At 35.3% G+C, this 22,962-nt stretch overlaps 1 protein-coding gene across 3 annotated transcripts in view; it reads right to left on the bottom strand.

The window, feature by feature from the left end:
* The window catches only part of LOC145997178 (mitochondrial protein C2orf69 homolog), a 179,997-nt gene that overhangs the window by 16,106 nt on the left and 140,929 nt on the right, over positions 1 to 22,962 (bottom strand). For 2 of the 3 annotated variants that reach the window (XM_083133870.1, XM_083133872.1), the window contains exon 5: positions 7,148 to 7,210. The exons of the other annotated variant lie outside the window; for it this stretch is intronic. In XM_083133870.1, the coding sequence (XP_082989996.1) occupies positions 7,148 to 7,210 (63 nt within the window). The remainder of the gene's footprint in view (positions 1 to 7,147; positions 7,211 to 22,962) is intronic. 3 annotated transcript variants of the gene reach the window in all.

Raw genomic sequence — 22,962 nt, 5'->3', positions numbered from 1 at the left:
CAATACAAGTATTTCTGTGTATCAGTTTCACTATAGCTCTATATTGCCTGTAATTGGGTAAAGTATTCCGTTATGAATATAAACATAGAATTCATATGCCCTGGTTTTTTGTAAATTACATGTCAAAATACACAGTTATCATCATTCCAGTCACCTGGTTACGTGCATTGTGAGTTTTATAGTGGATCTGCATGGCAATAATTTTATATTAGTCAATCCCTACTACATACTGCATACAAATGAAAATATCTTTATGGTAAAATAGCTTTACGGTCAAGTTAAAAAAAATCCAATATTTGGCTTCATACATGTAAGTTGAATGCACGAAGTCTGTCAGTATCCATTTCTTCCTCCAAATTGAAACTTTATTCAGGCTCCCTTTGGAGTTTTTAAAATTTTATGTCAATACAAAACCCCTATAAAGGACAACACAACATTAATATTTTTTTAGGCTGTTGACATTTCAGACACTTATCATTATTATCTCATCATCTTCTGCATTACTAAAAGCCCAGTGAATTTCATAGTTCCTCTTAGAGCAGTGTACTGTGTGTGTGCACACACATGACTGCGTGAATAACTCAAAACTAGGGATCGAAAGGCTATTCAAATTATTATAGTGTTTAAAAAGGAAGACTATACTGCAATTTTAATAATTCTTCATAGATATAGGACTTGAACAACTGAAACCATTATAAACATACAGGAGTCCCTGGAATAAATATTTTATGAGTAAAAATACATTGGTTACCTTGTTTCTTTTTCAATGTGAACTATTTTACATACAAACCATATGATATATACGTTATCACAACTTTAAAATATAAACACTAGCATGACTAGCGACAATTCAAACAAGTGAAGCCTTTTACCAAGTAGTTATGTAAAACGGGAAGTAGGTAATATATGTACAATTCTTCAAGAAATTTTACACTCCTACAATCTTTGTCATGAAAGTTTCAGGAATGACTCTGTACTTCTGAAACAGTTATGTTACAGTTGTTATATTTCAGATTGTATTCAAACATGGGTGTTCTGCACATACATGGCCCTGAAAGGAGTTCAACCAAATTCCACTTGGTGGTAGGGCAGCAGTGTTACACCAGCAACAGTGGTGCTGTTGCGTTATGCTGAGAATTGATGTGGAAGTTGAACAGTGAGAGAACAGAAAGTTTTGTGTATAGTTAAGGAAGACAACCATTGAAACATGGAAACTTGATCAAGAGGTAAAAGCAATCCTAGTTCACCAGCTTCGAAGAGAGCATCACACTATTAGTCTCCATGGCAACAGATGCATGTGTTGTGGTGTCATAACGAGAATGGACGTGGAAGTTGAACAATAACAATAAGTTTTGAACAGTGAGGGAAGACAGGCTAAGGTGACGAGGCATTATGTAAAGACAAAGGCAATCCCATTTCACCAACTTTAAAGAAAGTCCTGAGGAAAACATAAAAATCAAAAACTGTGTTGATTGTGTTGGCATTGTGCACCACAAATATGTGCCTCAGAAATAAACATTCAAACTATATTTTTAGATAAGTCACATCTTACACTAACTAGACATGGACTTACTTTTACTCAAATTTCTGGCAAAACACGTGGCTTCTTTAGAAGTTAAGACAAGAATAGTCAAAGTTTAAAACATGGAAAGGTAAATTCTGTTAAAAAGATTAAATTTGAAGGTAAAAGACAATGTAGTGTGTCCTGTCACTGCTTCCTACTCCATCTCAGGTAGGCAAATCTTCAGCTACTTAGTGCATTTATTATTATTATTATTATTATGCCAATGTTCTGAAACAATTAAATAATATTTCAATCTTTAATGACAACGAATGATGATGAAGTTTTCTCAGGATATCAACCAGGTGATTTCTTGATAGACTTCTGAGCTTTTGAGAACTAACATCACTCTCATCTTCAGGGACTGGAGCGAGAAAACCTCTTCATTAATGTTCTGAAACATTTACATGAATAAGCAATTCGGTCTCACCAAGATAGCTTGTGGACGTCAAACAAGACCACACTACTATGTTGGTCCACAAATTTTTTGCCAAACACCAAATGATAGTTATTACACTTCACCATATTCTCATGAAGAAAATGCTGAAACGCAGGCAGTACATGCACACTGCAACTGCCCAGAAGGCACATTTAGGAAATGTGGGGGTTGGGCACCACACATTCTCGATCTCAGCCATTTTGGAGGTGATGTGATCAGCACCATGCTCTGGCCACATTTACCCTGCAAGGTTGACCCCAGGTATGCGTTGATTTGAGTCTGGGTGAGGCCCAGAGCCACTTTAAGCGGGGACAAGGCCGGAAAAATTCCGACCTTAGATCACACACCCCGGGAATCAATCCTGGGTCTCCCGTATGGCAATCAGATGACCTACGAACTAGACCACCTCGGCTCCTCCAGAACGGATGAGCTGAAAAGTATTCCAGAATAAACTATCTTGCAAAAACCTTCATGAGCATTGACAGCAGCGTATTAATTGCAGAGGGGAAGACTTTGAAGAGAACAAGTTGAGTAAGTTATTTCTTGCAGTGCCAATCCTGGAACTTTTATGGCAAACATTGTACATGCAAACTTTTATGTTAACTATGGAAGTATGGGACTCTTCACTGGGATGTTCAAATAAAAGCAGTCTCCTTGTTCTCCCTCCCTCTCTCACCATCAGACAACACATTTGAATAAATAACAACAGCGGTTAAATACTGAACATAGAAACCAAGACACTATTCTCAACTCCAGTACTTCCACCATTAATTGGATTAGTGGCAATATTTTCATGATTTTATGCTTCCTTAAATAAATTAATATCTAATAATATACTCACTTTTGTTTCCGACACACTCAAAGTTCAATTCTGTATATCTCAGGATAAAAGAAGCAAAGAAGGTGAAACTTACATAAGGAATTAAACTTGGCACAAAATGGCTGTAGCTGCACCAGTACAATTTAATTTAAAAGGGGGAGGTCCTCTTTTTAATTATTAGTGAGTGCAAATTTGTATACCTCTCCAGTGTGCAAACATCATGATTGCATTGTAATTGTATGTTGGGAGATTCATAAATCAAGTAAAATTAATAAATTTTATTTTTATGCAATTGTAATTTTTCAAGGTGATCCAAGCTTAATTTTTAAGTCCACCCCTGAGCTACAATGAGATACAAGAACGAAGAATAGCATGTTGCAGTGAAAAACACAATTATTCATTTACCAAATCAGTGGAAAATATGACTAGTTTTCCTGTAAACATGCAATTTGTGAATGTTGTACTGTTAAAACGTTCCAAGAGTAATTGCTATATTTATTTAACTTTAGTCACCAGACCTTCGCATGCCCTGTATTTCTTTTGAATCTCATGCCTTTTCAAGCACGTGCTTTTCAAACTTGCTGCAAAGTACAAAAAAATCGTAAATTGAGCACTAATTATCGTAGAGAGATGAAATTGATTTTGTTTTCTTTCTTAAAGACAGTGCTCTTAGCGAGGTAAAATTTTTACATTGTGCGTCCCAATAATTATGTTAAAGGAAGAAGAAGAAAGTTGAATTGTTTTTTTAAAAAATGGACATGCCACTCAATAGACCAAAGTGAATGAAAAAAAATAGTATGTAACGGTGCTAAATTACTACAACCATGCAAAGTTATGTTGAAATCAGAATGACACTTCTTGATTAAAAAAATAAAAACATTAAATAAAGCAACAGTGTTGCCAGCTTTGGGACAATGTCCAGAATTTCACTTCTATGGGTGATTGATAGACCAAATTTTCGAAGGAAGCACTACAAAAGACCACTCTATGAGGATATGTAATGCATGTGCCGCAACTATGAAAAAATCTGGAAATTACCGCATTCGGAAAATTTGCGTAATTACGGAAAATTTCGAACTTTGGGCCTTTGCCCCTGCTTTAACTTTATCTAACATTTATCTTCTTTTGTTCGATACATAAGTTTTCATACATTCATATGTGCCTACCTAGAAGTACAGGTTGTATCCATTAACATTATTATTATTAGTGTTCATGTTACACCAATAATTAATTATAAAGGGCACCTGGAATCAACAAAATCACACAATTTTAGTTGTGGGAATTATTAAGAACCTAAAGGTGGCCAATATGAAGTATCAGGTCCCAGGTACAAACAAACCCTTGCTAGCTAAAATTGAGGTAACAAAAACTTATTGTGATGTAAATAAATTATGTTAGGCAAACTATATCATACAATATATTATCCTACGATTCATCTGTTTTACCCAAACTGTGTTCATGATTTTTTGCCTAAGTTCTACTAATGTGTACTTCTGTAGAAAGTTTCTTTTGCATGTGAAAATTCTGCTTCCATGTCTAATTCAACTAATGCTAAAGAAGTGGCTCATGGTTTCTCTTGGATTGAATGAGTTGATGTTGCACCACACATTTCTATATATACTAAGTATCACAATGGTAGACATTTTCATTTCTGCTTGTAACATTATGTAAAGAAGGTCCTTGAAGCATAGGATCAAGGTAAATTGAGTATTAAAATGTACTCCAGTTTCATACTGCATTTCTTAATTCTATCAATTAGGAAAATGGATTAGGGGTAGGGAGAGAATTAGCATTTTATTCAAATATGTGCATTTGGGGGAGGGGATTCCCATTCTTATGATCAAGATTTAACTCCGATAAACTATTATTCTCATTTACTTATATTTATATTCACACAATCATTTACCACAAGGAACAAGGCAGCAAACTCAATTGCACTAATTAGTGAATAAAAAAAAACTAAAGAAATAAAAAATCAGAACTCAATTGTTAAAGCATGATGTTTATACAAACTTCTTGCTATTGTAATCCCAATGAATGTTGAAGGGCAAGGGAGAGAAAAAACTACTTCAAATATTATTTTATGTGCATTTATAGCGTAATCAATAAAGGTTTCATGTCGGGAATAATACCGTAAATGCTGAATTTTAGTCAGTTGTTAGAACACTATTAGTAGTGCAAAATCCCTCCCAATGGGGCTTTCCCCCACCAACGATATGAATTTTATTTCCCCTTAAAATGTAATTTAAGGTAAATTTAAAAATATAAAAAATAGTATTTTAAGGGTTTAGTTCGTCTTAAGTCTTCGAACACACATTTTGTAACCTACCAAATATAAAATACTATTGTTTGGTTTGAGAATTGTTAACTTTCAACTAGCAGTTATTCACATAAAATATTATAAATAGTGAGTTTTTCTACCAAACTTCTAATTTTATTCTTCAGAAATAGATTTGTTGATATATTAATAAAGTTTACACTATTTGGATCATTTCTGAAACATGATATTTCCCAAGATACGACGTATATCACATCCAAAATATCCAATATGGCAGACTCTTTTCAAGATGGCGGCTGTCAGGACTCGGATGGCGATTGGCTACTCGAATGAACATGTCAACTGGAATAACAATTAATTCTACCAAGTCTCTTGATTTTATAAAAAAAGTAAATGATTCCGGACTTAACTGCCGGACTGTGATGAAGACTTTTTTTGGCACTATCCTCCACTTGGAGACACATTTTATGATCTATCTTAAAATACATTAAAACTCATATCGTTTTAAAGCTTATAAATTGGGCTACAACTTTTATCCAAAACAATTTCTTGTAATTTAATTTGTTCAAAAGTTACAAGGCAAAAACTTCAGAAAGTACTAGAAAAAATCATTTTTAAAGATTATTTTGAAATTATGGCAAAACCACTGACATTATCGAAAAATTATACAGAATCTTTTTTGCAGCCCATTTAATGAGGACTAAGACTAAAAAAGATTACCTGTCTACGTCCACTGGTTATGGGGAGCCTGCGAAATTGATGTTGAGGGGCTGGGGGGAACCAAAATTCAGCTTTTACGGAATTATTCCCGATATGGGCCTTTTTCTGTCCTTCATTGACTGGGCTATTATGACAGTTACTTTCAACAGAAGTAAAACCTGTGTAATGATATGTATATTTTTTTTCATTTTGGGAGTTATTTAGAAAACCAAACTAACTTCTTGAGCAAAAACTACTACACTGACAACACATCAATCACAAGTTCCCTAAGTCACGTCCTTCTTTAATGCAATATGAATGTGAAGCATACACTGCCACAATGTATGAACGGTAACACTAAATGAAGTGGGGGAAAAAGCAACTAATGACTAAATATTTTCACAAATAATATCAAATTTGAAAGTATTCATTTCATTGTAGATTAAAAGTAATTATGAATAATCATGGAATAACGTGATCAATATTTCTCTTCTGTTCAAATACACTGCAACAAAGGATGCATAGCTTTCAGTTATATATTCATAGATGTCCATATACGTATTATCATACTCCAATTACAATCTGATCAAAAGATTATGATGATATCTTTCCAGATACTATTGTTAAGTCACTGTCCTCACAGTGATCTACAGTTGAATATACAAATAAGCATTAATACATAATAAAAAAAGTGTATTAGAAGAATTATCTTTTACCTCATTATACGCAAATCATCGAACTTAATTATATGCACAAAAAAACATTATTAAATTTAGTCACATATCTTATAAAATTAACATTTTACTTTAAAAAGTGTCTCATTTCCTCTATGCTGACAGTTTAATTTTATTTTTAAACTTAAGATGCATTTGGAACCAAATGATAATAGCAATTAATGTGATACTAGCAGTTACATGGACTTATACCGTACATTATTCATCGACATCACCAAAAATTTCTCCAAATTTCTCAAAAAAATTAGTAAAAGTAATTTCATACATAATTATAAAATGTTTTCAGAATGAATCATTACTAGCAAATGAAAATTAAACAGAAAATTAAAATTTAATGTATTGTAATGAGAAGTTAAATGAAGCTAAGAGAACTGATATCAAAATATATATTTTTAATTATTTTACTGGCTGCAAATTGTGTTTCACTTTCACACAGAAGTCTTAATAATTTGGTGCCCTTCTCAAATTTATCAACCCATATTCTCCCATAAAACAGCAAAAATATGCAGCAACCCCTAAAATATCTCAAAATATGAAAAATTTACTCACTTATTTGTTCACTTAGTGTTCTAGAAAATCAATTTGAAATAAAAGACACTCATTTTGATCCACTTGCCTGTTATGGTCCCCTTCAGTAGAAAGAAAGCCCATGAATGACGCTAGCTTAGGAGTAGTGGATCTAGTCAGAAGGAACCATGGTGTACAATCAGTATTTTAGTCAAAATTTGCAGTCAAGCAGTTTACACAAAGGGATTTTTACCTAATAATAATAATTACAGACTAGCTCCTACACATGTAAAAATGTGAAAACACAATTATCTTGCATACAAATATAACCTTCGTCAAGAAAGTTACAGGATTGATTTTTTTAATTCCCAAACTGTGAACTGTGTGTTATTTAGTCACCTCATATGTGTTGTGAATATGCATATCCTTTGACCACCAGATGTCAGGGCTGGCCTAGCAACGCATTTGTTTGTCGTGTTGGTTCATTCAGTTGGAGTTACACAAGTGACATGATGGATGTGAAGATGCAGCAGAGTTAACGTTAAATTATGTGTTAAGCTAGGGAAAACATGGAAAAAAAAAGCTAAGGAAACACTGAACACGATACGGCAAGCTTACGGTGACCAGGCATTGAATGGCACAAGAGATTTCGGGAGGGCAGGAATTCAGTGGAAAACGATCCACGATCAGGTCGGCCTTCAACAGCACATACTGCTGAAACTGTGTAACATGTGAGGAAAGATAATGAACCACAATTTTAGCATTGAGGTAATGAAATGTTTGCTTGATGCAATTTAGCACAGCCGACCTGAGTTGTGTGCATATGGGCAGTTATTCTTCTTGGATGATAACGCAAGGCCCCGTAATGTATCGGTACAGGAAAATGTCTGGCCAAACATTGTTACCCTAAAAAAACACTAAGTTGCTGACCAAGTCAGTTTATTAACACATAAAACACTTAACATGTTTTTATGTCTTAATAAACTGCCTTGGTTAGCAACTTAAGTGTTTTTTAATATGGAAACAAGGCTTAATTATATTAGAATTGTATCCCTGCTCCTCAACATCCTCCATATTTGCCTGATCTGTCACCATGCAATTTCTTTGTTTTCCTATGTGAAAAGGAAAGCAACATCAAGATATTCCAGCATCCAAAAGGCTGTCACATGTGCAGAGAAGCATCCGAGAAAAGGCTTTCTCTGCTTGCTTCCGAGACTTCCAGAAACACTGGCAACTGTGTCTAGATATAGGAGGAAACTACTTTAACACAACCAAGGATCATTAGCTGGTGAGTTCAATGTACAGTGGAACTCAATTTTACGTTTTTCAGGGGACCAAGCTGAAGTAACTTAAAACGCAGGAAAATGTAAAATAAAGGAAAATTTTATAACATTTTCAGATGTTCAGACCATGAAGATTGAATGTATAATGAGGGAAAATGTAAAATCTTGGAACATAAAATCAGGGTTTCACTGTATTAGTTTTGACAATATCAGTCCAGGAACTTTTCTGACAAAGGTTACACACCACTCCCCCTTGACCCTTGAAGTAGGCTCTTGTATACTTTGTCAAGATAAACACACAACTGAACTTTGCAAAATATTAAAGAACTGATTTCATCTGTGTCAAGCCAAGGTGAGTGTTTCCGTTAATTTATATGCAAAACATGTGTTGACACATGATAAATCATTCTGAATACTCTTATAATTCTTTTCTATTATTATTTACTTATATCAGACACCACAAATAATGCTTGCTTAAGCAAAGTCTTAATTATTTATTACTTTAACTTCTTAAATTATAGAATAACACTCTTCATTCAATACATACTTTAAAATCCAAAATAAACTGCTGCACGAACAGCATTTGCAAAAATATGAAAACTATAACCTGGTGCTGAATGAATAAGTTTGTTTAGTTATGAAAATATAGTAACACATTCTTGTAAGAAGTGCTTATTAATATTTTCTAACTGAATACTACAATAAATCAAAACATCTTTTCCCACGCAATTCTACAGTTAAGAACAGTTCATTGTGCCATTTTCATTCTTGGCAAAATAAACAGTATTTCAAAAAGCATACTGTCACTGTTTGTACAATCACTAACCAATGAGAGACTTTAAAAACGATTAAATATTCACTACTATTGCATTGTGCATTTATACTTCCAACATAATACAGCTTTCGTTTTAGCAAATTTAAAGTTTTCAAAACAAATTGTATGAAATGTGTAGTCAAATAACTACAAATTAGCAGGATAGAAACATAATTACAAAATACATCTTTAAAAAAAAAAAAAAAAGTTGAATATTGCATTCAATGTTGTCCACACGAAAGCAACATTTCCAGCAACATCTGCCAAAGAAAATAATGCTTTAAAAAAAGAAGTCTGCAGATGGATGGGAAGGCATTCAAAAGTACCATAAGATCAATACAGATAATAATAATAAAAATAATACAGACCAAAAAATGCACTTTATGAGATTATTATTAGGAATAGGACAGACACCTTTTATCAGAATTGCCCAAAAAAGTATAGCCGTTTGATGGTAATATTGCTGATAATTTTCAGATTAATTATCTAAATAAATAGCATACAAATCGGCAATCTACTCATTGTTTTTATAAATATAAAGCTATAATTTCTTTACCACATTTTTGTAAAATACCTTTTCTTCCCAAAAAGAGGGATGTGAAGTATCAATCAAGTTCATGAAACAGTCAGCACTAAATGTAAAACTAGTACTTTACAGGTGCTGGTAAAAAAAATCTAGTGTATTCATTGTAGCTGCAGTAACTCAGTCATTAGGGCATCTGACTATCAAGCAAGAGGGGACACCGGGATTTTTTCCACCTGTTCAAGCGGTTCTGGCACCCACCAAGCATCGTATAAACTGGGTACCCGGAGGAAATTCTATGGGGGTAAAGGCAGCTAGGGGCATGGTTCTGATCAAATCAGCCCCAGCTTTGGCTGTGTTCAAGAAAGCATTGGGCCCAACTTCACAGCCCCTATACACATTCATGGCATGATGCAAAGCACAGGGGAGCACGTTAATTTACTTTATCCCTTGAAAATAAGGTAACCAGTTGGCTTGGAGGTCAAGCACATAAAGACTCGGCTGGACCTTTGAAAAACACCGGGGCAGCTGTTTCAGAATTTTCCTCTCCTTTTGAAAAACCGCTATGATATTCTAAAATCTAAAAACTTACACATGCTTAGAATTCCTTCTGGAGCATTCACATGAAATCTTTCAAATGGTTCGCTTTCCACATTTTCTACATATTATCAATAGTTTAATTTACTTGCGTAGTCACAAAACTATTGAGATTATCTAAGCAACAGCAAAAGCAAACTACATGAAGATTCATGTAACACACAAAACAAACCTAAAGAAGCATCTACTGTCCAAACAATAGTGTCTGGATTTGTCTTTGAATGGGAATGAGGTATTGGTTTTAGTTTTAGTTTCTGTAATAATTGTATTCTAATTGTGGTTTTAGGTTTAACTCTGTACCTTCAGTACATTAATTGTTTACATTATAAGTATGAATGTTTCATTTCTATTTTTCTACTGCAACAGTGATTTTCAAGAAATGTAAAGTGTCAATTGTAATATTTTATTTTGTTTTTGTTTTAAGGGTTTGTTGTAAGGCCAAAACACGCCCTCTCAATAAAGACATTATTATTATTATTATTATTATTATTATTATTATTATTATGTGAATGCTCTACAAGGAATTCTAAGCATATGTTATTTGTCAGATTTTGGAATATTATAGCAAATTTACGAAAGGAGAGGAAAATTCTAAAACTACTGCCATGGTGTCAGCCAAAGGTCCAGTGAACCTTAAGGGGTCACATTGAAGTTCCTGGACTCAAGCCCCATCATGCACATGGATGTTCTTTGTGAGCATCCCTTCATCAATTTCATCTAATCATCACTCATCCTCATCACTATGATCAGTCAAAAGTGGCACAAAAAGCAATACTAAATATAATTCAATACAACAGATGCAATGTTACTTTTCACAGAATTTAAAGTCCTATGCAAGGCAGAAAAGTTGTTGTGGGCTCTCTTCTTGAACAAGAATCACTCCTGACGAAACCATCAGACGGGTGACGAAATCAATCACGAGAAAAATTTACGTGGAAAAAATTAAAAGTGAGCTTATCATAGTTAATTACCTATCTCTGTGTATAACATAGAAAAGAATATACAGATTAAATTGAATAAAACAATAGGACATAAAAATGATAATACGTACAATGTGTACATATTCTTTGGGATGAGAAAGACTGAAATTAGCGTTGTCAATGCCTATTTGCCGATGCCAACACTGCTTACTTTTAATGTATTTTTTAAAATTTTTGTTATTGAGCATCGGTTTTCTGCAACTTTTGACCAATCGCAAAGATGAAGATGGGTGATGATATGATGAAGTTGACGAAGGGACACTCGCAAAGAATGCCCATGCCGAGGTATGGCTTCAAAGCAAATTGTGCTAACCACTCTGCAGATATTTCACATAATTATTTCACACTTTCTTGAAATTACAGCTTGACCTAGATTAGACTGCCTCTGAGGTGATGCAGACGAACTTTCAACCATAGGCATGGGGAGGGAAGGAGTAAGAGCTATGCAATCAGTTCCTTGCATTGTTCGCATGTTCATGCATTGTCAAACTGTGCAGCACTGTCGAAAGCTCGTTGCTCATTCAGTGAAAAGTATTAATCATCACTAAGGGGAAAACTGTACACAGCAAAAAGAGAGATATTGAACGTACCTGAAATTTTTGACAACGGAAGCAAGGGAGGAAAGTTGTAAATGGAGCCCTGGATAGTTACACACTTAAAATACCTAAAATATGCATGCAAATATGCAATAAAAAGGTGCAAAATATGCAAATATATATATGCACTTTTTGAAATATTAGCGCGAAAACCTTACATATAAACAGATATTTGTTCTCTTTTCAGCTCAGGATTTAGCATGAAATAAATGTAAAGTTGCAGTTCCGAATTCTTCCACACATTCTATTTTAATTGACACTGCTGTTTCATAAACGAAGGAAAAATTACATGATTACTAGAGGCATGCATATTTATTTTTTTATGAAAACACGAAATGTGAAATAACATATTGTAATGTTAATTTTTCATGTTTCTGAAAGGGGTGAGGTGCATTTTCCTACCCTTTTTTATCACGAAATAATGAGAAGTGAACTGCAAAATGTGAAATAGACTCTAAACATGAAATATAGAGTTTATTTACCGACGCGACACTTTCTGAAGTCAGAATTATCCTGTGAGTTATGCAATTCATGGAAAATTGATTAATTCTGCTGTAAATATTTTTGAAGCAAAAATTGACACCCTTATACAGGATTAAACTTAAAATTCTGGTAATGACATAAATGTGCTATTAGAAGGCATATGCTTATTTTGTGTAGTAAGTGCAGTTTATAAATCAAATTTGGGATTATATTCACATTCTTTAAAACCAAAATGTCATTTTATATACTGCCTATCACCGCTATAACAGCAAAATTTTATTGTATTTACCGCTTTTAAAACCGAAATTGACTCAGTTTTTGTACCTAACTTTTGTTTTTTATTTATCAAAAATATGTGCCTCTAATGATTACATTTGATTACAACATGATATCTCACATTTTCAACCTTGAAATTTCTGTTTTCGACAAGAATATTTATATTTAAAAAAAATAAAAAATCACAAGATGCAATTGAACAATATTTTAAGGGATGACAAAAGGAAGTCTTATCTCCTTGTTTTGTAAAAAAAAGTGGAGAATAAACAGCAGTGACGGAAGGAAATAGGAAGTTATTTTATTAAGAAGACAATATGTCATACACACAAATATAAAATACACTTTTAGCACTGGTGGTTGGCTCAAAAAATTGCATGAAGTATATGTGCAAGATTCATACATGCATTTGCATGTTCCACGTGTAAAATGCATAACTAGCGAGGCCTACAAAGTGTTCAGCTTCTGCAGTAATAAAAGTCAAATACTGTGGAAGTGAGAGTGAAATTGTGAAGTACGAAGAAGGAGAGTGGACTGAGTGAGTACTGTTCTTTTTTCATTATTATTCTCTTGATTTCACTTTTTTCTTTTGTTCCTCATCAGTCCTTCATGAGAAATAAGCAACTGCATGTGGTGGTCAGATCGGCATCTTCCTTTGGTGTATGCAAATGTTATTAATCTCCTAATTCACTATTACCTGAAGAGCAAGGGAAGAAATATTTACTAAATACTTTGCAAATCAACAATAATGCTGATATATTAGATCACCAATATTTTCATGGGTTGTAGATTCTTTAATCTTTCTTAAATTTTTTCACACTTCTCATTAGGTGCCTTATGTCAGTGACCAATCTCCAAAGGTCCCTCAAAAATATAAATGTTATTGAATACCTTAGTGAATAAAATTTATGGACGAATATAACAAAGTGAGGAACGGAAGTTATTATGACGATAATATCACAATATCAAGGTACAATGCATGCAGCTACTGGTATGTAAAAATTGGTGGTATGTAAAAATTGGAAAGTCTCATCGAGAAAATAAAAACAGGGGAAGAATGGTATCCTCTAATTTAATTTCTATTTTTAAAAAACATAAAGTTATCCCCACACCACTGGAATATGTAAGGGTGTGAAGACAGGGTCTCACACATTCTTGTTCTCAGCCTTAATAGATGTGATATGAACAGCACCACACTCCAGCAGTCTTTGCCCAACCCCTCTCCCAAGATACCCATTGATCAGAGGCTGGGTGAGTCCTGGAGCCACTTTAAGTTGTCATAAAAATTCCCAACAATATATGTGACCGAACCATACCATCAGCCAATGTCGGTAGTTCTATTCTATTTTCATTATTTAAATCACATTTCTACTGGTAGGAGATAATGGCGATGAGGATGACGGATGATCTGATGAAATGTTGACAGGACAGGTACAACAATATATTTATGCCTGACCAAGGTTCGAACCTGGGACCTTTGGCTTGGTAGCAGTTTGCACTATCATTATGCCATGGAGGTCCATTCAATATTAGTATCAAAGAGCAGCAGTTTGAAGTCTCGCTAAATTAGCCCATCGTGCAAAATCTTCTGAGAGCAAAGAGCTTTTTCTAGATAAAAATGGTCAGCAGGAACTAGCCTCATTGCTACTATATAGGCAAGTCAGTAAGTAGGCCACAAACGTTTATTAAAAAAAATACTAAGTGAGATACGGACTTGAAAACTGGTTTTATCCCACCCCTTTATTATTCCCCCAAAACTTGCTGGATAAAAGTCATTGGACTGCTGTCCCAGCCACAGTTGCACCTCACGTTCTACATCCTCATCATCAGCAAAATGTTTACCACCCTCTTGTGCACACTTTTCAGAAATTCAAACAATCATGCATTAAACTAAACTATGGGACTAGCCTATTGTAGTTGCTATGCTGTCTACGGTCACTCGCCTGTCAGCTCGAATCATCTCATCCACCAGTACCATTTCCATGTAGTCCTCGAGTACGGTCACCATTTTCAAACTGAGTTGCCCATGCATGTGTCTTCTATCTAGTGACTTCTAACTGAATATCACCCAGCTGGATTGTGCTGCCACCTAATGCCACCTTTAGAAACTACTCTCTATTATTTTCAGCTATCCTACATCAGTTTGTGACCTATTTCCTGACTTCCCCTCATATAATCAGACACTAGACCAGATGAAATGTAAATTCGTGGAAATTGTGCAAAATGTATACTTTTCATTAATTTTGCTCTAGTACTGTGTGGAAAAAAGGATCTTGTGTTTAACCTTTAGCAGACAGAGCCTTGGGCTCCTGTAAAGTCTCTCAGGATGGAAACTTCTCACAATCAAACTTGGGACAAAGTTTAAAAAAAATGTAGCATGAGAACTATTTCTCATAGAGAAATTAAATAGGTTAAGTTTTCTTTCGGAATGACAGGGCTTTTAGGGAAGGTGAATTTTATACATTGTATCTCCCAATAATGAAAGTTAAAAGAAGAATAAAATTGAAATTTAAAAATAAAAAAAAATGTATTGAGCACTGGCACACACCTATGACCACCACAATAGACCAAAGTGAATGAAAAAATGTAGTATGAAGCAGTGGTGCATTCAAACAAACATGCAAAGTTTTGTTGAAAACAGACTGAAACTTATATTGAAAAACAAAAGAGCAGCAGTGTTGCCAGCTTATGGAAGCAATATATATGTAATTTTGCTTCTAGCGTCGGCCCTATGCATGTTGAATGGACCAAATTTGCAAGCAAGCATGATGAAAGACCACTCTTTGGGGATATATAATGCATGTCCCCTAGTTATACAACATGCAGTACAATTTAGGTTCAAGAAATGCCTTCCTTAGTTGTAGGTCGAAAAGCTATTGCTATGTGGACTAAGACAAGAATATTGTCTTGTACATACAATGAGTCAACAACCTATGCCACCTCCCACCCCTTTCAATTCTGTATAGTGGCACCACCAGCAAAATAACATGTGCAGACCAGTGACTCCTGTGCATCGAACTCCCATGTGGAGAGGAGGGGCTAGAGTAAAGCAAGCTTCCTTATGGCCTGAGTTGAACAGATTGAGGGGAAGTTCTTTTGTTTGTAGTTGCTCTACAACAAGCTTGTTTATTGTTTACTGCAAGAAAGTAAGATCAAGGGAGCAAATTAGGGTGACCAACTTTCAGCTATGAATTTAAAGGAGATTTCAAAGTTTTGGCATTAAATTTACAGGAGATTATGGGATATTTAGTCATGACAAATTTTGCTCATATTTAGTGGTGTGTCATCACTCAAACAAATGTTTATAGAATGGATAATATTAAACAAAATAATTTACATTTTATAAAATATACAAATCTCAATATAGAATAACAAGTTACAAACTTGCATGATCCTTAGTCCTAACGCATATGTTGTGCATTGGTGCTGAACTAAGTATCAATCAACTACTGCAAGATATGACATCATTTCTGCCTGCCAAACATTAAGTGCAGCAGCGGTGCCAGGATTAATCATCTAGGGGTGCTGAGGGGGTGCGGAAAGAAATTTAGGGGGTGCGATGCTGAAAATAAGGAAAACATGAAACATGCATGCAACCTTTCAAAACTGGGGGAGCAAAGTGCCAAGATGGGGGGGGGGGGCAGGGCGAGGACAGTTTACTTTCCCTTGGTAGATAAGGTTTAGCATAATGCAGGGCCAAAAAAAGCAAAAAGCGGGGGTCAACTGCACCCTAATCGCCACTACTGATTAACATAAATTACTGACTGAAATAAAATTGTATGTGTGAAATACGTATAATAACTTTAGATTGACATTTATTTTCCAGGGAGGCTGTGCCCCCTTGCCCTCCCCCTGGACATCCATGATGATATGTATTAAGTCTCATACTCCAAGAAAGTGGTCATATAGTGTAAACATTCAGATACACGTTGCAGTCTTATTGAACTATGTAGTGAAGTACAAAATGTTATCCTTGTCTTTAAAAACACAATTTTTGAACCTTTTCAATGTAACCCATGGAGATACAAAATATATAAACACTTCAGGACAAAACGCAAAGTGCACAGCGATTTAGTCTTCGTTAATATCCCTTCTACCGCACTATACCCAACAACGAACTGTAAAATTTCTTCGTGACCATTGGGCCTCTTCCTAACGGGTTTTGAAAAAGCCTGAAATTGTATGTTTACTAGACATGTTACTTGGAACAAATACACAAAATGTATTAACAAGAAAACTACCCTTCACGTTACAACTCACAATACATAATTTCCCGAGCACAACTTGGTGGTACCTTGAAAACAGCTAAAATTTGTGCTCCAGTGTGAGGAAGAACAAGTAGGCAGAAAATAAAGCGATTATCAACAATGCAAAAAAGAAAAAGGAAAAACTAACATTAAACTCTAGGCTGTTGCATACAATAATAACGGTCTTAGGTACTTAACTTAACATTAGTACTTAACATTCGGCGCTCAATATGACGACATGACATAATATGACACGCTAAGGGTAGTTGTTTTCAGTTGAACTTAGGGGGTGCTGAAGGGGGTGCAGAAGAAAATTAAGTGGCATGCAAGCATCCCCTTGTGTCCCCCTGGCACTGGCCCTGATTAAGCGTGCAAGATCTTGCAGTCGGTATGAATTTCGTATGGCTCGCTGAACTCAAAATGAGTTGAAATTTCATAATCTTGGTTGATAATTAAATATACGGGGAAATTAGAATGTAAATGCGGGAGCTGAGAGGTTAAAAAAAAATAGCTCTAATGCAGGAGATCCCAGGGTATATGGGAGAGCTGGTTACCCTACCAGTTCTACAGAAGGTTGTTCGCTTTATATCCGACCATTTTTGACGGGTACTCACCTTAAGAGATACCGCGCCGCCACCACTGATCATGTTCTTTTGGACCCCCAGCATTGTGGACTATCGCCCGGCACCACAGTTTCCATTGCAGCAAGCTCCGGTGCAGGACAGGCATGGGAATTCTGTCCCACTCCTCCCTGCAAGCGTTCCATAGACCATCCAGGGTGCGTGGGCAGCGATGTTGAAGACGTCGTTTCAACAGTCCAAATGCGCAAAAATCCATTGGACTGGCATCTGGGCTTTTCACAGGAATGTCTTCAAATGGAATGACACGAATTACTAATTCATCTGCCATTTCCTGATAAAAATGTAGTGATGTTCTGGCAGTATGACTCGAAGCCTTGTCCATATGGATCATCACCTGGTTCGCGTCCATTCCATACAATTGTGGGATGTCTCTCCAATAGATAGGTGTCAGAATGGAGTCTTGGAAGTATCTGGCATTCACTTTCACGTTTTTGTCCACCTTGTGTATCATCAACTTACCCTCATATCCGAATCCCGTCACAACCATAAAGCCACGAGGGAAACTTTCCCTGCACTGACGAACAAAGTTGTAGCGCCCCTTGCCATCAATGTCACGGTATGTGATCGACCAAATGTGACCACCAGCAGTGAGATGGATATATGATTCATCCATTGTGACAACTTTCTTCCATTTGGAACCCGCCAGGTACTTTTCATACAGTTTCCTGCAATTCGTCTTACGTTCGGCAATGTGACACAGTAGAAGGTGGTGTACACGGGCCTTCCGCACACACTTCAACCTGAAGCGCTTGCGAATTGTTTTGTTCACAGTTGACGGTGCGAGGTGAAATCTGTGGGCCATATCATGTTGAGTTGGGGGAGTTTCTTGGCACGGGCCACAATAGCTTTCGCAGTAGTCACCCCGAGTGTTAACCCATTCTCCCAACACTGTTTCACAATGCATACGTATGAAAACTTAGCATGGAAAAGGGCCATTACGTAACCCTCCCAATACCGGTTGATTTCGGTGCCATTTGATAACATTCACTACCAACACTCACGCACCTACAAGGTCAGACACAACACTGCTCCCGCCAGCAGACCCATAGTTCCAGCATGATACGCCAGATGGCAGCACCGAATCGACAATGGTCGGATATAAAGCGAACAACCTCTGTACTGCTGCTTTCAAATTGCAAACTGTGCAGCATGCACAGGAAAATATCAACAGGGCTGCAGCTCGAAAATTCGATGTTGGTAAGGCAACTGTCAAGAATGGCAGGAGCAAGAAGAAAAGCTGAATCCAGTAGTACCATCCAGCAGAAGGGTTGCAAATATCCAGAATGAGCAAGTTATTTCAAATACCAATATTATGCCTCCCATGCTGTGGGAGGTGCATGCTCAAATACCTCTAGAATGGCGCCGCTTGTCTCGACATCGAAAAATGATCCAATAGCAGGTGAAAAATCATGAGAAACAGCCACTTCACTTTTATGTGTGCATTTCTTTCTTTAATTTATTAATGCTAAAATAATGAAACCTGGCTGCCTAATCTAAGCTATTTGTACAAAATCTTATAAGGTAGAAATACCTTATACCGTAGACATGAGAGCAATTTTTGAAGAAATTGTTTACAATGATTTCCTGTGAACATAGAAAAACTGGCAGGCATAATTTATATTTATACTTGTTGATACATATGTATTATATGCAGTGACTAGGAATCGCTACCACCTGTTGGTGATGGGTTCTAAAGTGGAAATGATTATTGAGGAAGTTGTTTTCCATTATTTCTCCTGCAACAAATACCGTTCATATGCCTCCCGTGTGATGGGAGGTGCACACTCAAAATTCTGCCAAAATGGTGCTACTTTTCTCGGTGTTGCAAAACGTACTTAGAGTGTAAAAGCTTAGTGTTCCCCTGTGCTTTGCACCAAGCCATGAAGGCATATAGCAAATGTGGAGTTAGGGCTCCACACTTTCTTGATTACAACCATAGGTGGGGTTGATGTGATAAGCACCACATCCTTGGATGCCTTTACCTCCAAGAGTTTCCTCCAGGTACCCACTTTATGCAATGCTGGGTGTGCGCCGGAGCTGATTGAACAGATGGAAAAAAATCCCGATTCTCCCCCACCAGGGATCGAACCCCGGGATCTCTCGCATGGCAATCACATGCCCTAACGACGGAGCTACCACACTCTAAAACGTACTAATACAAAGTGAAAAATTATGGGAAATGGGCATTTCACTTTTATACTTTTTCTGTTTATTGATAAAGAAACCACAAGCTAGGAATTTGTATTTGCACCTGTTGATATGTGCATGTTAAATGCAGTCACATAGTGAAACACGAATGATTTAATTTTGGATGTTTAAATTATTCCATGTGTAGCACACGCCACAGTTAAGGGAGACAGAAATTTTGGGAAAAAGTGATCATTATACATGTGTAAATATGATATGTGGGAGCGGAGGTTGGCACGTAAAAAATGCCTTCCGAAAAGCTTACCCCTTACACCACAAAACTCTGGTAGATCAGCATGGCATAGTTGCAACAGAATACTTACATATTAATAGTTACAATACTCTGAGCAACTTATCAGCAAATGTGGTATTGGAAACAATTCAAATTCATATTGGCTCAGTCCTACAAAATACACAGCCATGTAATTCTGCACCAAGAACTGTGTAGCAAGCAGGCTGGATAAAAACCATGATTTTTATTTTAAAAAATCATTTTTGATGATTTTTTAAATTTAAATCGTATTTTTTTTATTTGAATCTATTATTTTTATTCTTTTAAAAAACACCCTCAAAATGGTTTGTATGGTTTTTGGCACCATACATATAGATACATGATTTTTTATGGAAAGACTTTTTCTGGTAAACAGACCTGTAAAATATTTGAAGAGTTTGATTAAAGCAAAAAAAAAGTATGTAAATATACATTTTTCTATTTCTGATACTGTATGAACCTACTATGGAAATGTTTGTTGAGTGTGTTAATGAAACTATAATAATTTATGTAACTTTCTTCGAGTAAAAATAAAACATTCTGGATGTACTATATAATTGAAACTTAAAATATATTTATACCCTTTGTAGCTAAATTTTGGCAATTTTTTATGATAGTTTGGAAAATACAGTTTGGTCCAAAAAAAATATCCCCGCCAAAAGGTTTTATTGAAAGCACATGAGAATGAAAACTAACCTAATTTAACCAATAATTTTCAAGCTTACTAATAGAGAACTACCTATACTTTGTCTTGGGAATCCGTGGAGCAAGACCATGTGGTAGTGAAGGGGAGAAAGCGAGTGGGCAGAGCAAAGCAGTGCACGCTGATGCAAATGGATGGTAGCTGCAGCTGCATTTTCCCCTCCATGCCCTCGCTTCCACTCTCATGCGTTAATTGGTCGAGTCAGTTCTTGTCCAGATGCATGTACACATGTAAGAAAATTACTCTGGGGTGTTGAAATAAAATTGTTTAGCAGAAATAAAAAGAAGCACAACCATCTACAACATTGCCATCAAACATATACGTAATAAAATATAATTCAATTCTTGTGTATGTATGATGTAATTCACGTCGATTATCTGTGTGAAAGGATGTCAATAATAGGCATTCTTATCTACAGTTACCAGTTAATTGATACTTGTTTCTAAAATAAATAATATTGGCATTCCTATGACATTGAAACAGATTTAAGTTGAAATATATGAAGAAATAAACAAATATTGCAAGTGGGGATATTTTTTTTGGACCAAACTGTATCAGCTGCCATGTTTATTTACAGTTTAATGATAATGACACTCTTTGTGGTTTAATATGATTAGTATTTTGTACATTATTCTACACAAAATGCCTATTTTTGCCTGTAAAATTTATTGAATTTTAAATCAAGAGAAATTTAAGAATGTTTAGTTTACATATTCTTTCGTACGAGCTTTGTGCCATCAGTACATATATTTTGTATCCTTTCTTTACCTTTATTAGAGCCTAATAAACACCAATTAAATAATTACTAGATTAATGTACTTTCACCAAAGATGAATATGTTATCTACAAAATCCTTATGTACATTATTCTATGAATTATTTTTTTAAAGTGATATTTTTAAATCAGTGATTTTTTTTAAAAAAATCATTTAAATCAATCCATCTTGGTAGCAAGTAAATTTTGTGATCAAATGGTTGATATTTTAATATATTTATTACCTCACATGTAAATCAATGTACACTTGTGTGTAAATTTCTATTCACACATTTGTAACTATTCTATTGTAATTAGAGCCTGAATTTTATATTTCATTCCAGTTATATTAATAACATAAAACTGTAAAATTCACTCACATTAACTTCTTGTTTTACATATTTTCATACACTTCGGTCAATTGTAGCTATTTGCAATGTACATAAAAATACATATTTTGGAGTTTTCCTAATTTAATGTTCTATATTTCTGCCCAAACTTGTGTCTGGCAAGCAAAGCTCAAGAGTATTATGGAATATGTGATGTAGAAAGTGGTGCAGTGCAAGCTGTTTTGGAAAAAAAAATGCACAAATAAGGGAACAAACAAAAGAAAAGTTCACCACCCAAACCTAGAACCCTTGGCAACTAGGCAACTACTACCTAACCTTCAACTGTTCTTATTTCCATAAAAATGAGAATTGAGAATTTATTTCTTTGTTCAATATTGTAAAAGATTTTTAATCACAACTTCCATGTATTCTAGGGACTGATAAATATGAAATTTTTACTGATAAGGTACTGATAAAAAAAAAACCAATAGCTGATAACTAGGGACCTTGATTTCTTGCAAAAGTGACAAAACCATGAAAATCTAGCATTCCTGTGTTTTATACTTAAAAAATAATAAAAACTACCATATTTGCATATGTATAACATGCGTGTCTTCCAAATTTTTATCACAAAAAGAAACTACAGTGCATGTTATACATGAAATAATTGAACAGCTACATCAAATTATATGTAAAGGGTGTTTTCCCATGATTTTCCACCTTCTATTGGAACATTTTGTATAACCGAGCAAATGAACATGCGGTGCACACCTACCATCACACGAGAGCCCTAACATCAGCATTTTTGTGCAAGAAATGCTCTGCATTACCAAGCAAAGTGGCACGGTTCTGGCAATGATCGAGTGTGCACCTACCATAAGCACACAAGACATAACATCAGTACCTGTTGTGCACGAAATAATTCAAAATAACTTCCTCAAAAATCATATGCAACGTATGACACTTCCATGAACAGGCATAGGCCACATGGCTTACAAATTAAAATACTAGTGTAAAAAACAATGGAATAAAAGTGTGCTAAAATCAAAATGCAAAATTTGAAGAAAAATAACAACGAAAAAAAGGTAATGCCAGTTTTCGACAAGAGAAAAAAAAAAAGCATTGAAAAGTCGAGGTACCTACTGATGATAGATATTCTACTGACCCAATATAAAATTGCCAATGTTTCTTGAAGTACGAGAATGGTGGTTCACTAACTTCCTTAATTCCAGATGCAACAAGAT

The sequence above is a fragment of the Lepisma saccharinum genome, chromosome 13, assembly GCF_977018435.1.
Source record: "Lepisma saccharinum chromosome 13, izLepSacc3.1, whole genome shotgun sequence".
Taxonomy (NCBI): Eukaryota; Metazoa; Arthropoda; class Insecta; order Zygentoma; family Lepismatidae; genus Lepisma; species Lepisma saccharinum.
The sequence above is the reverse complement of the archived record's forward strand: the minus strand, read 5'-3'. Positions and strand labels throughout refer to the sequence as shown.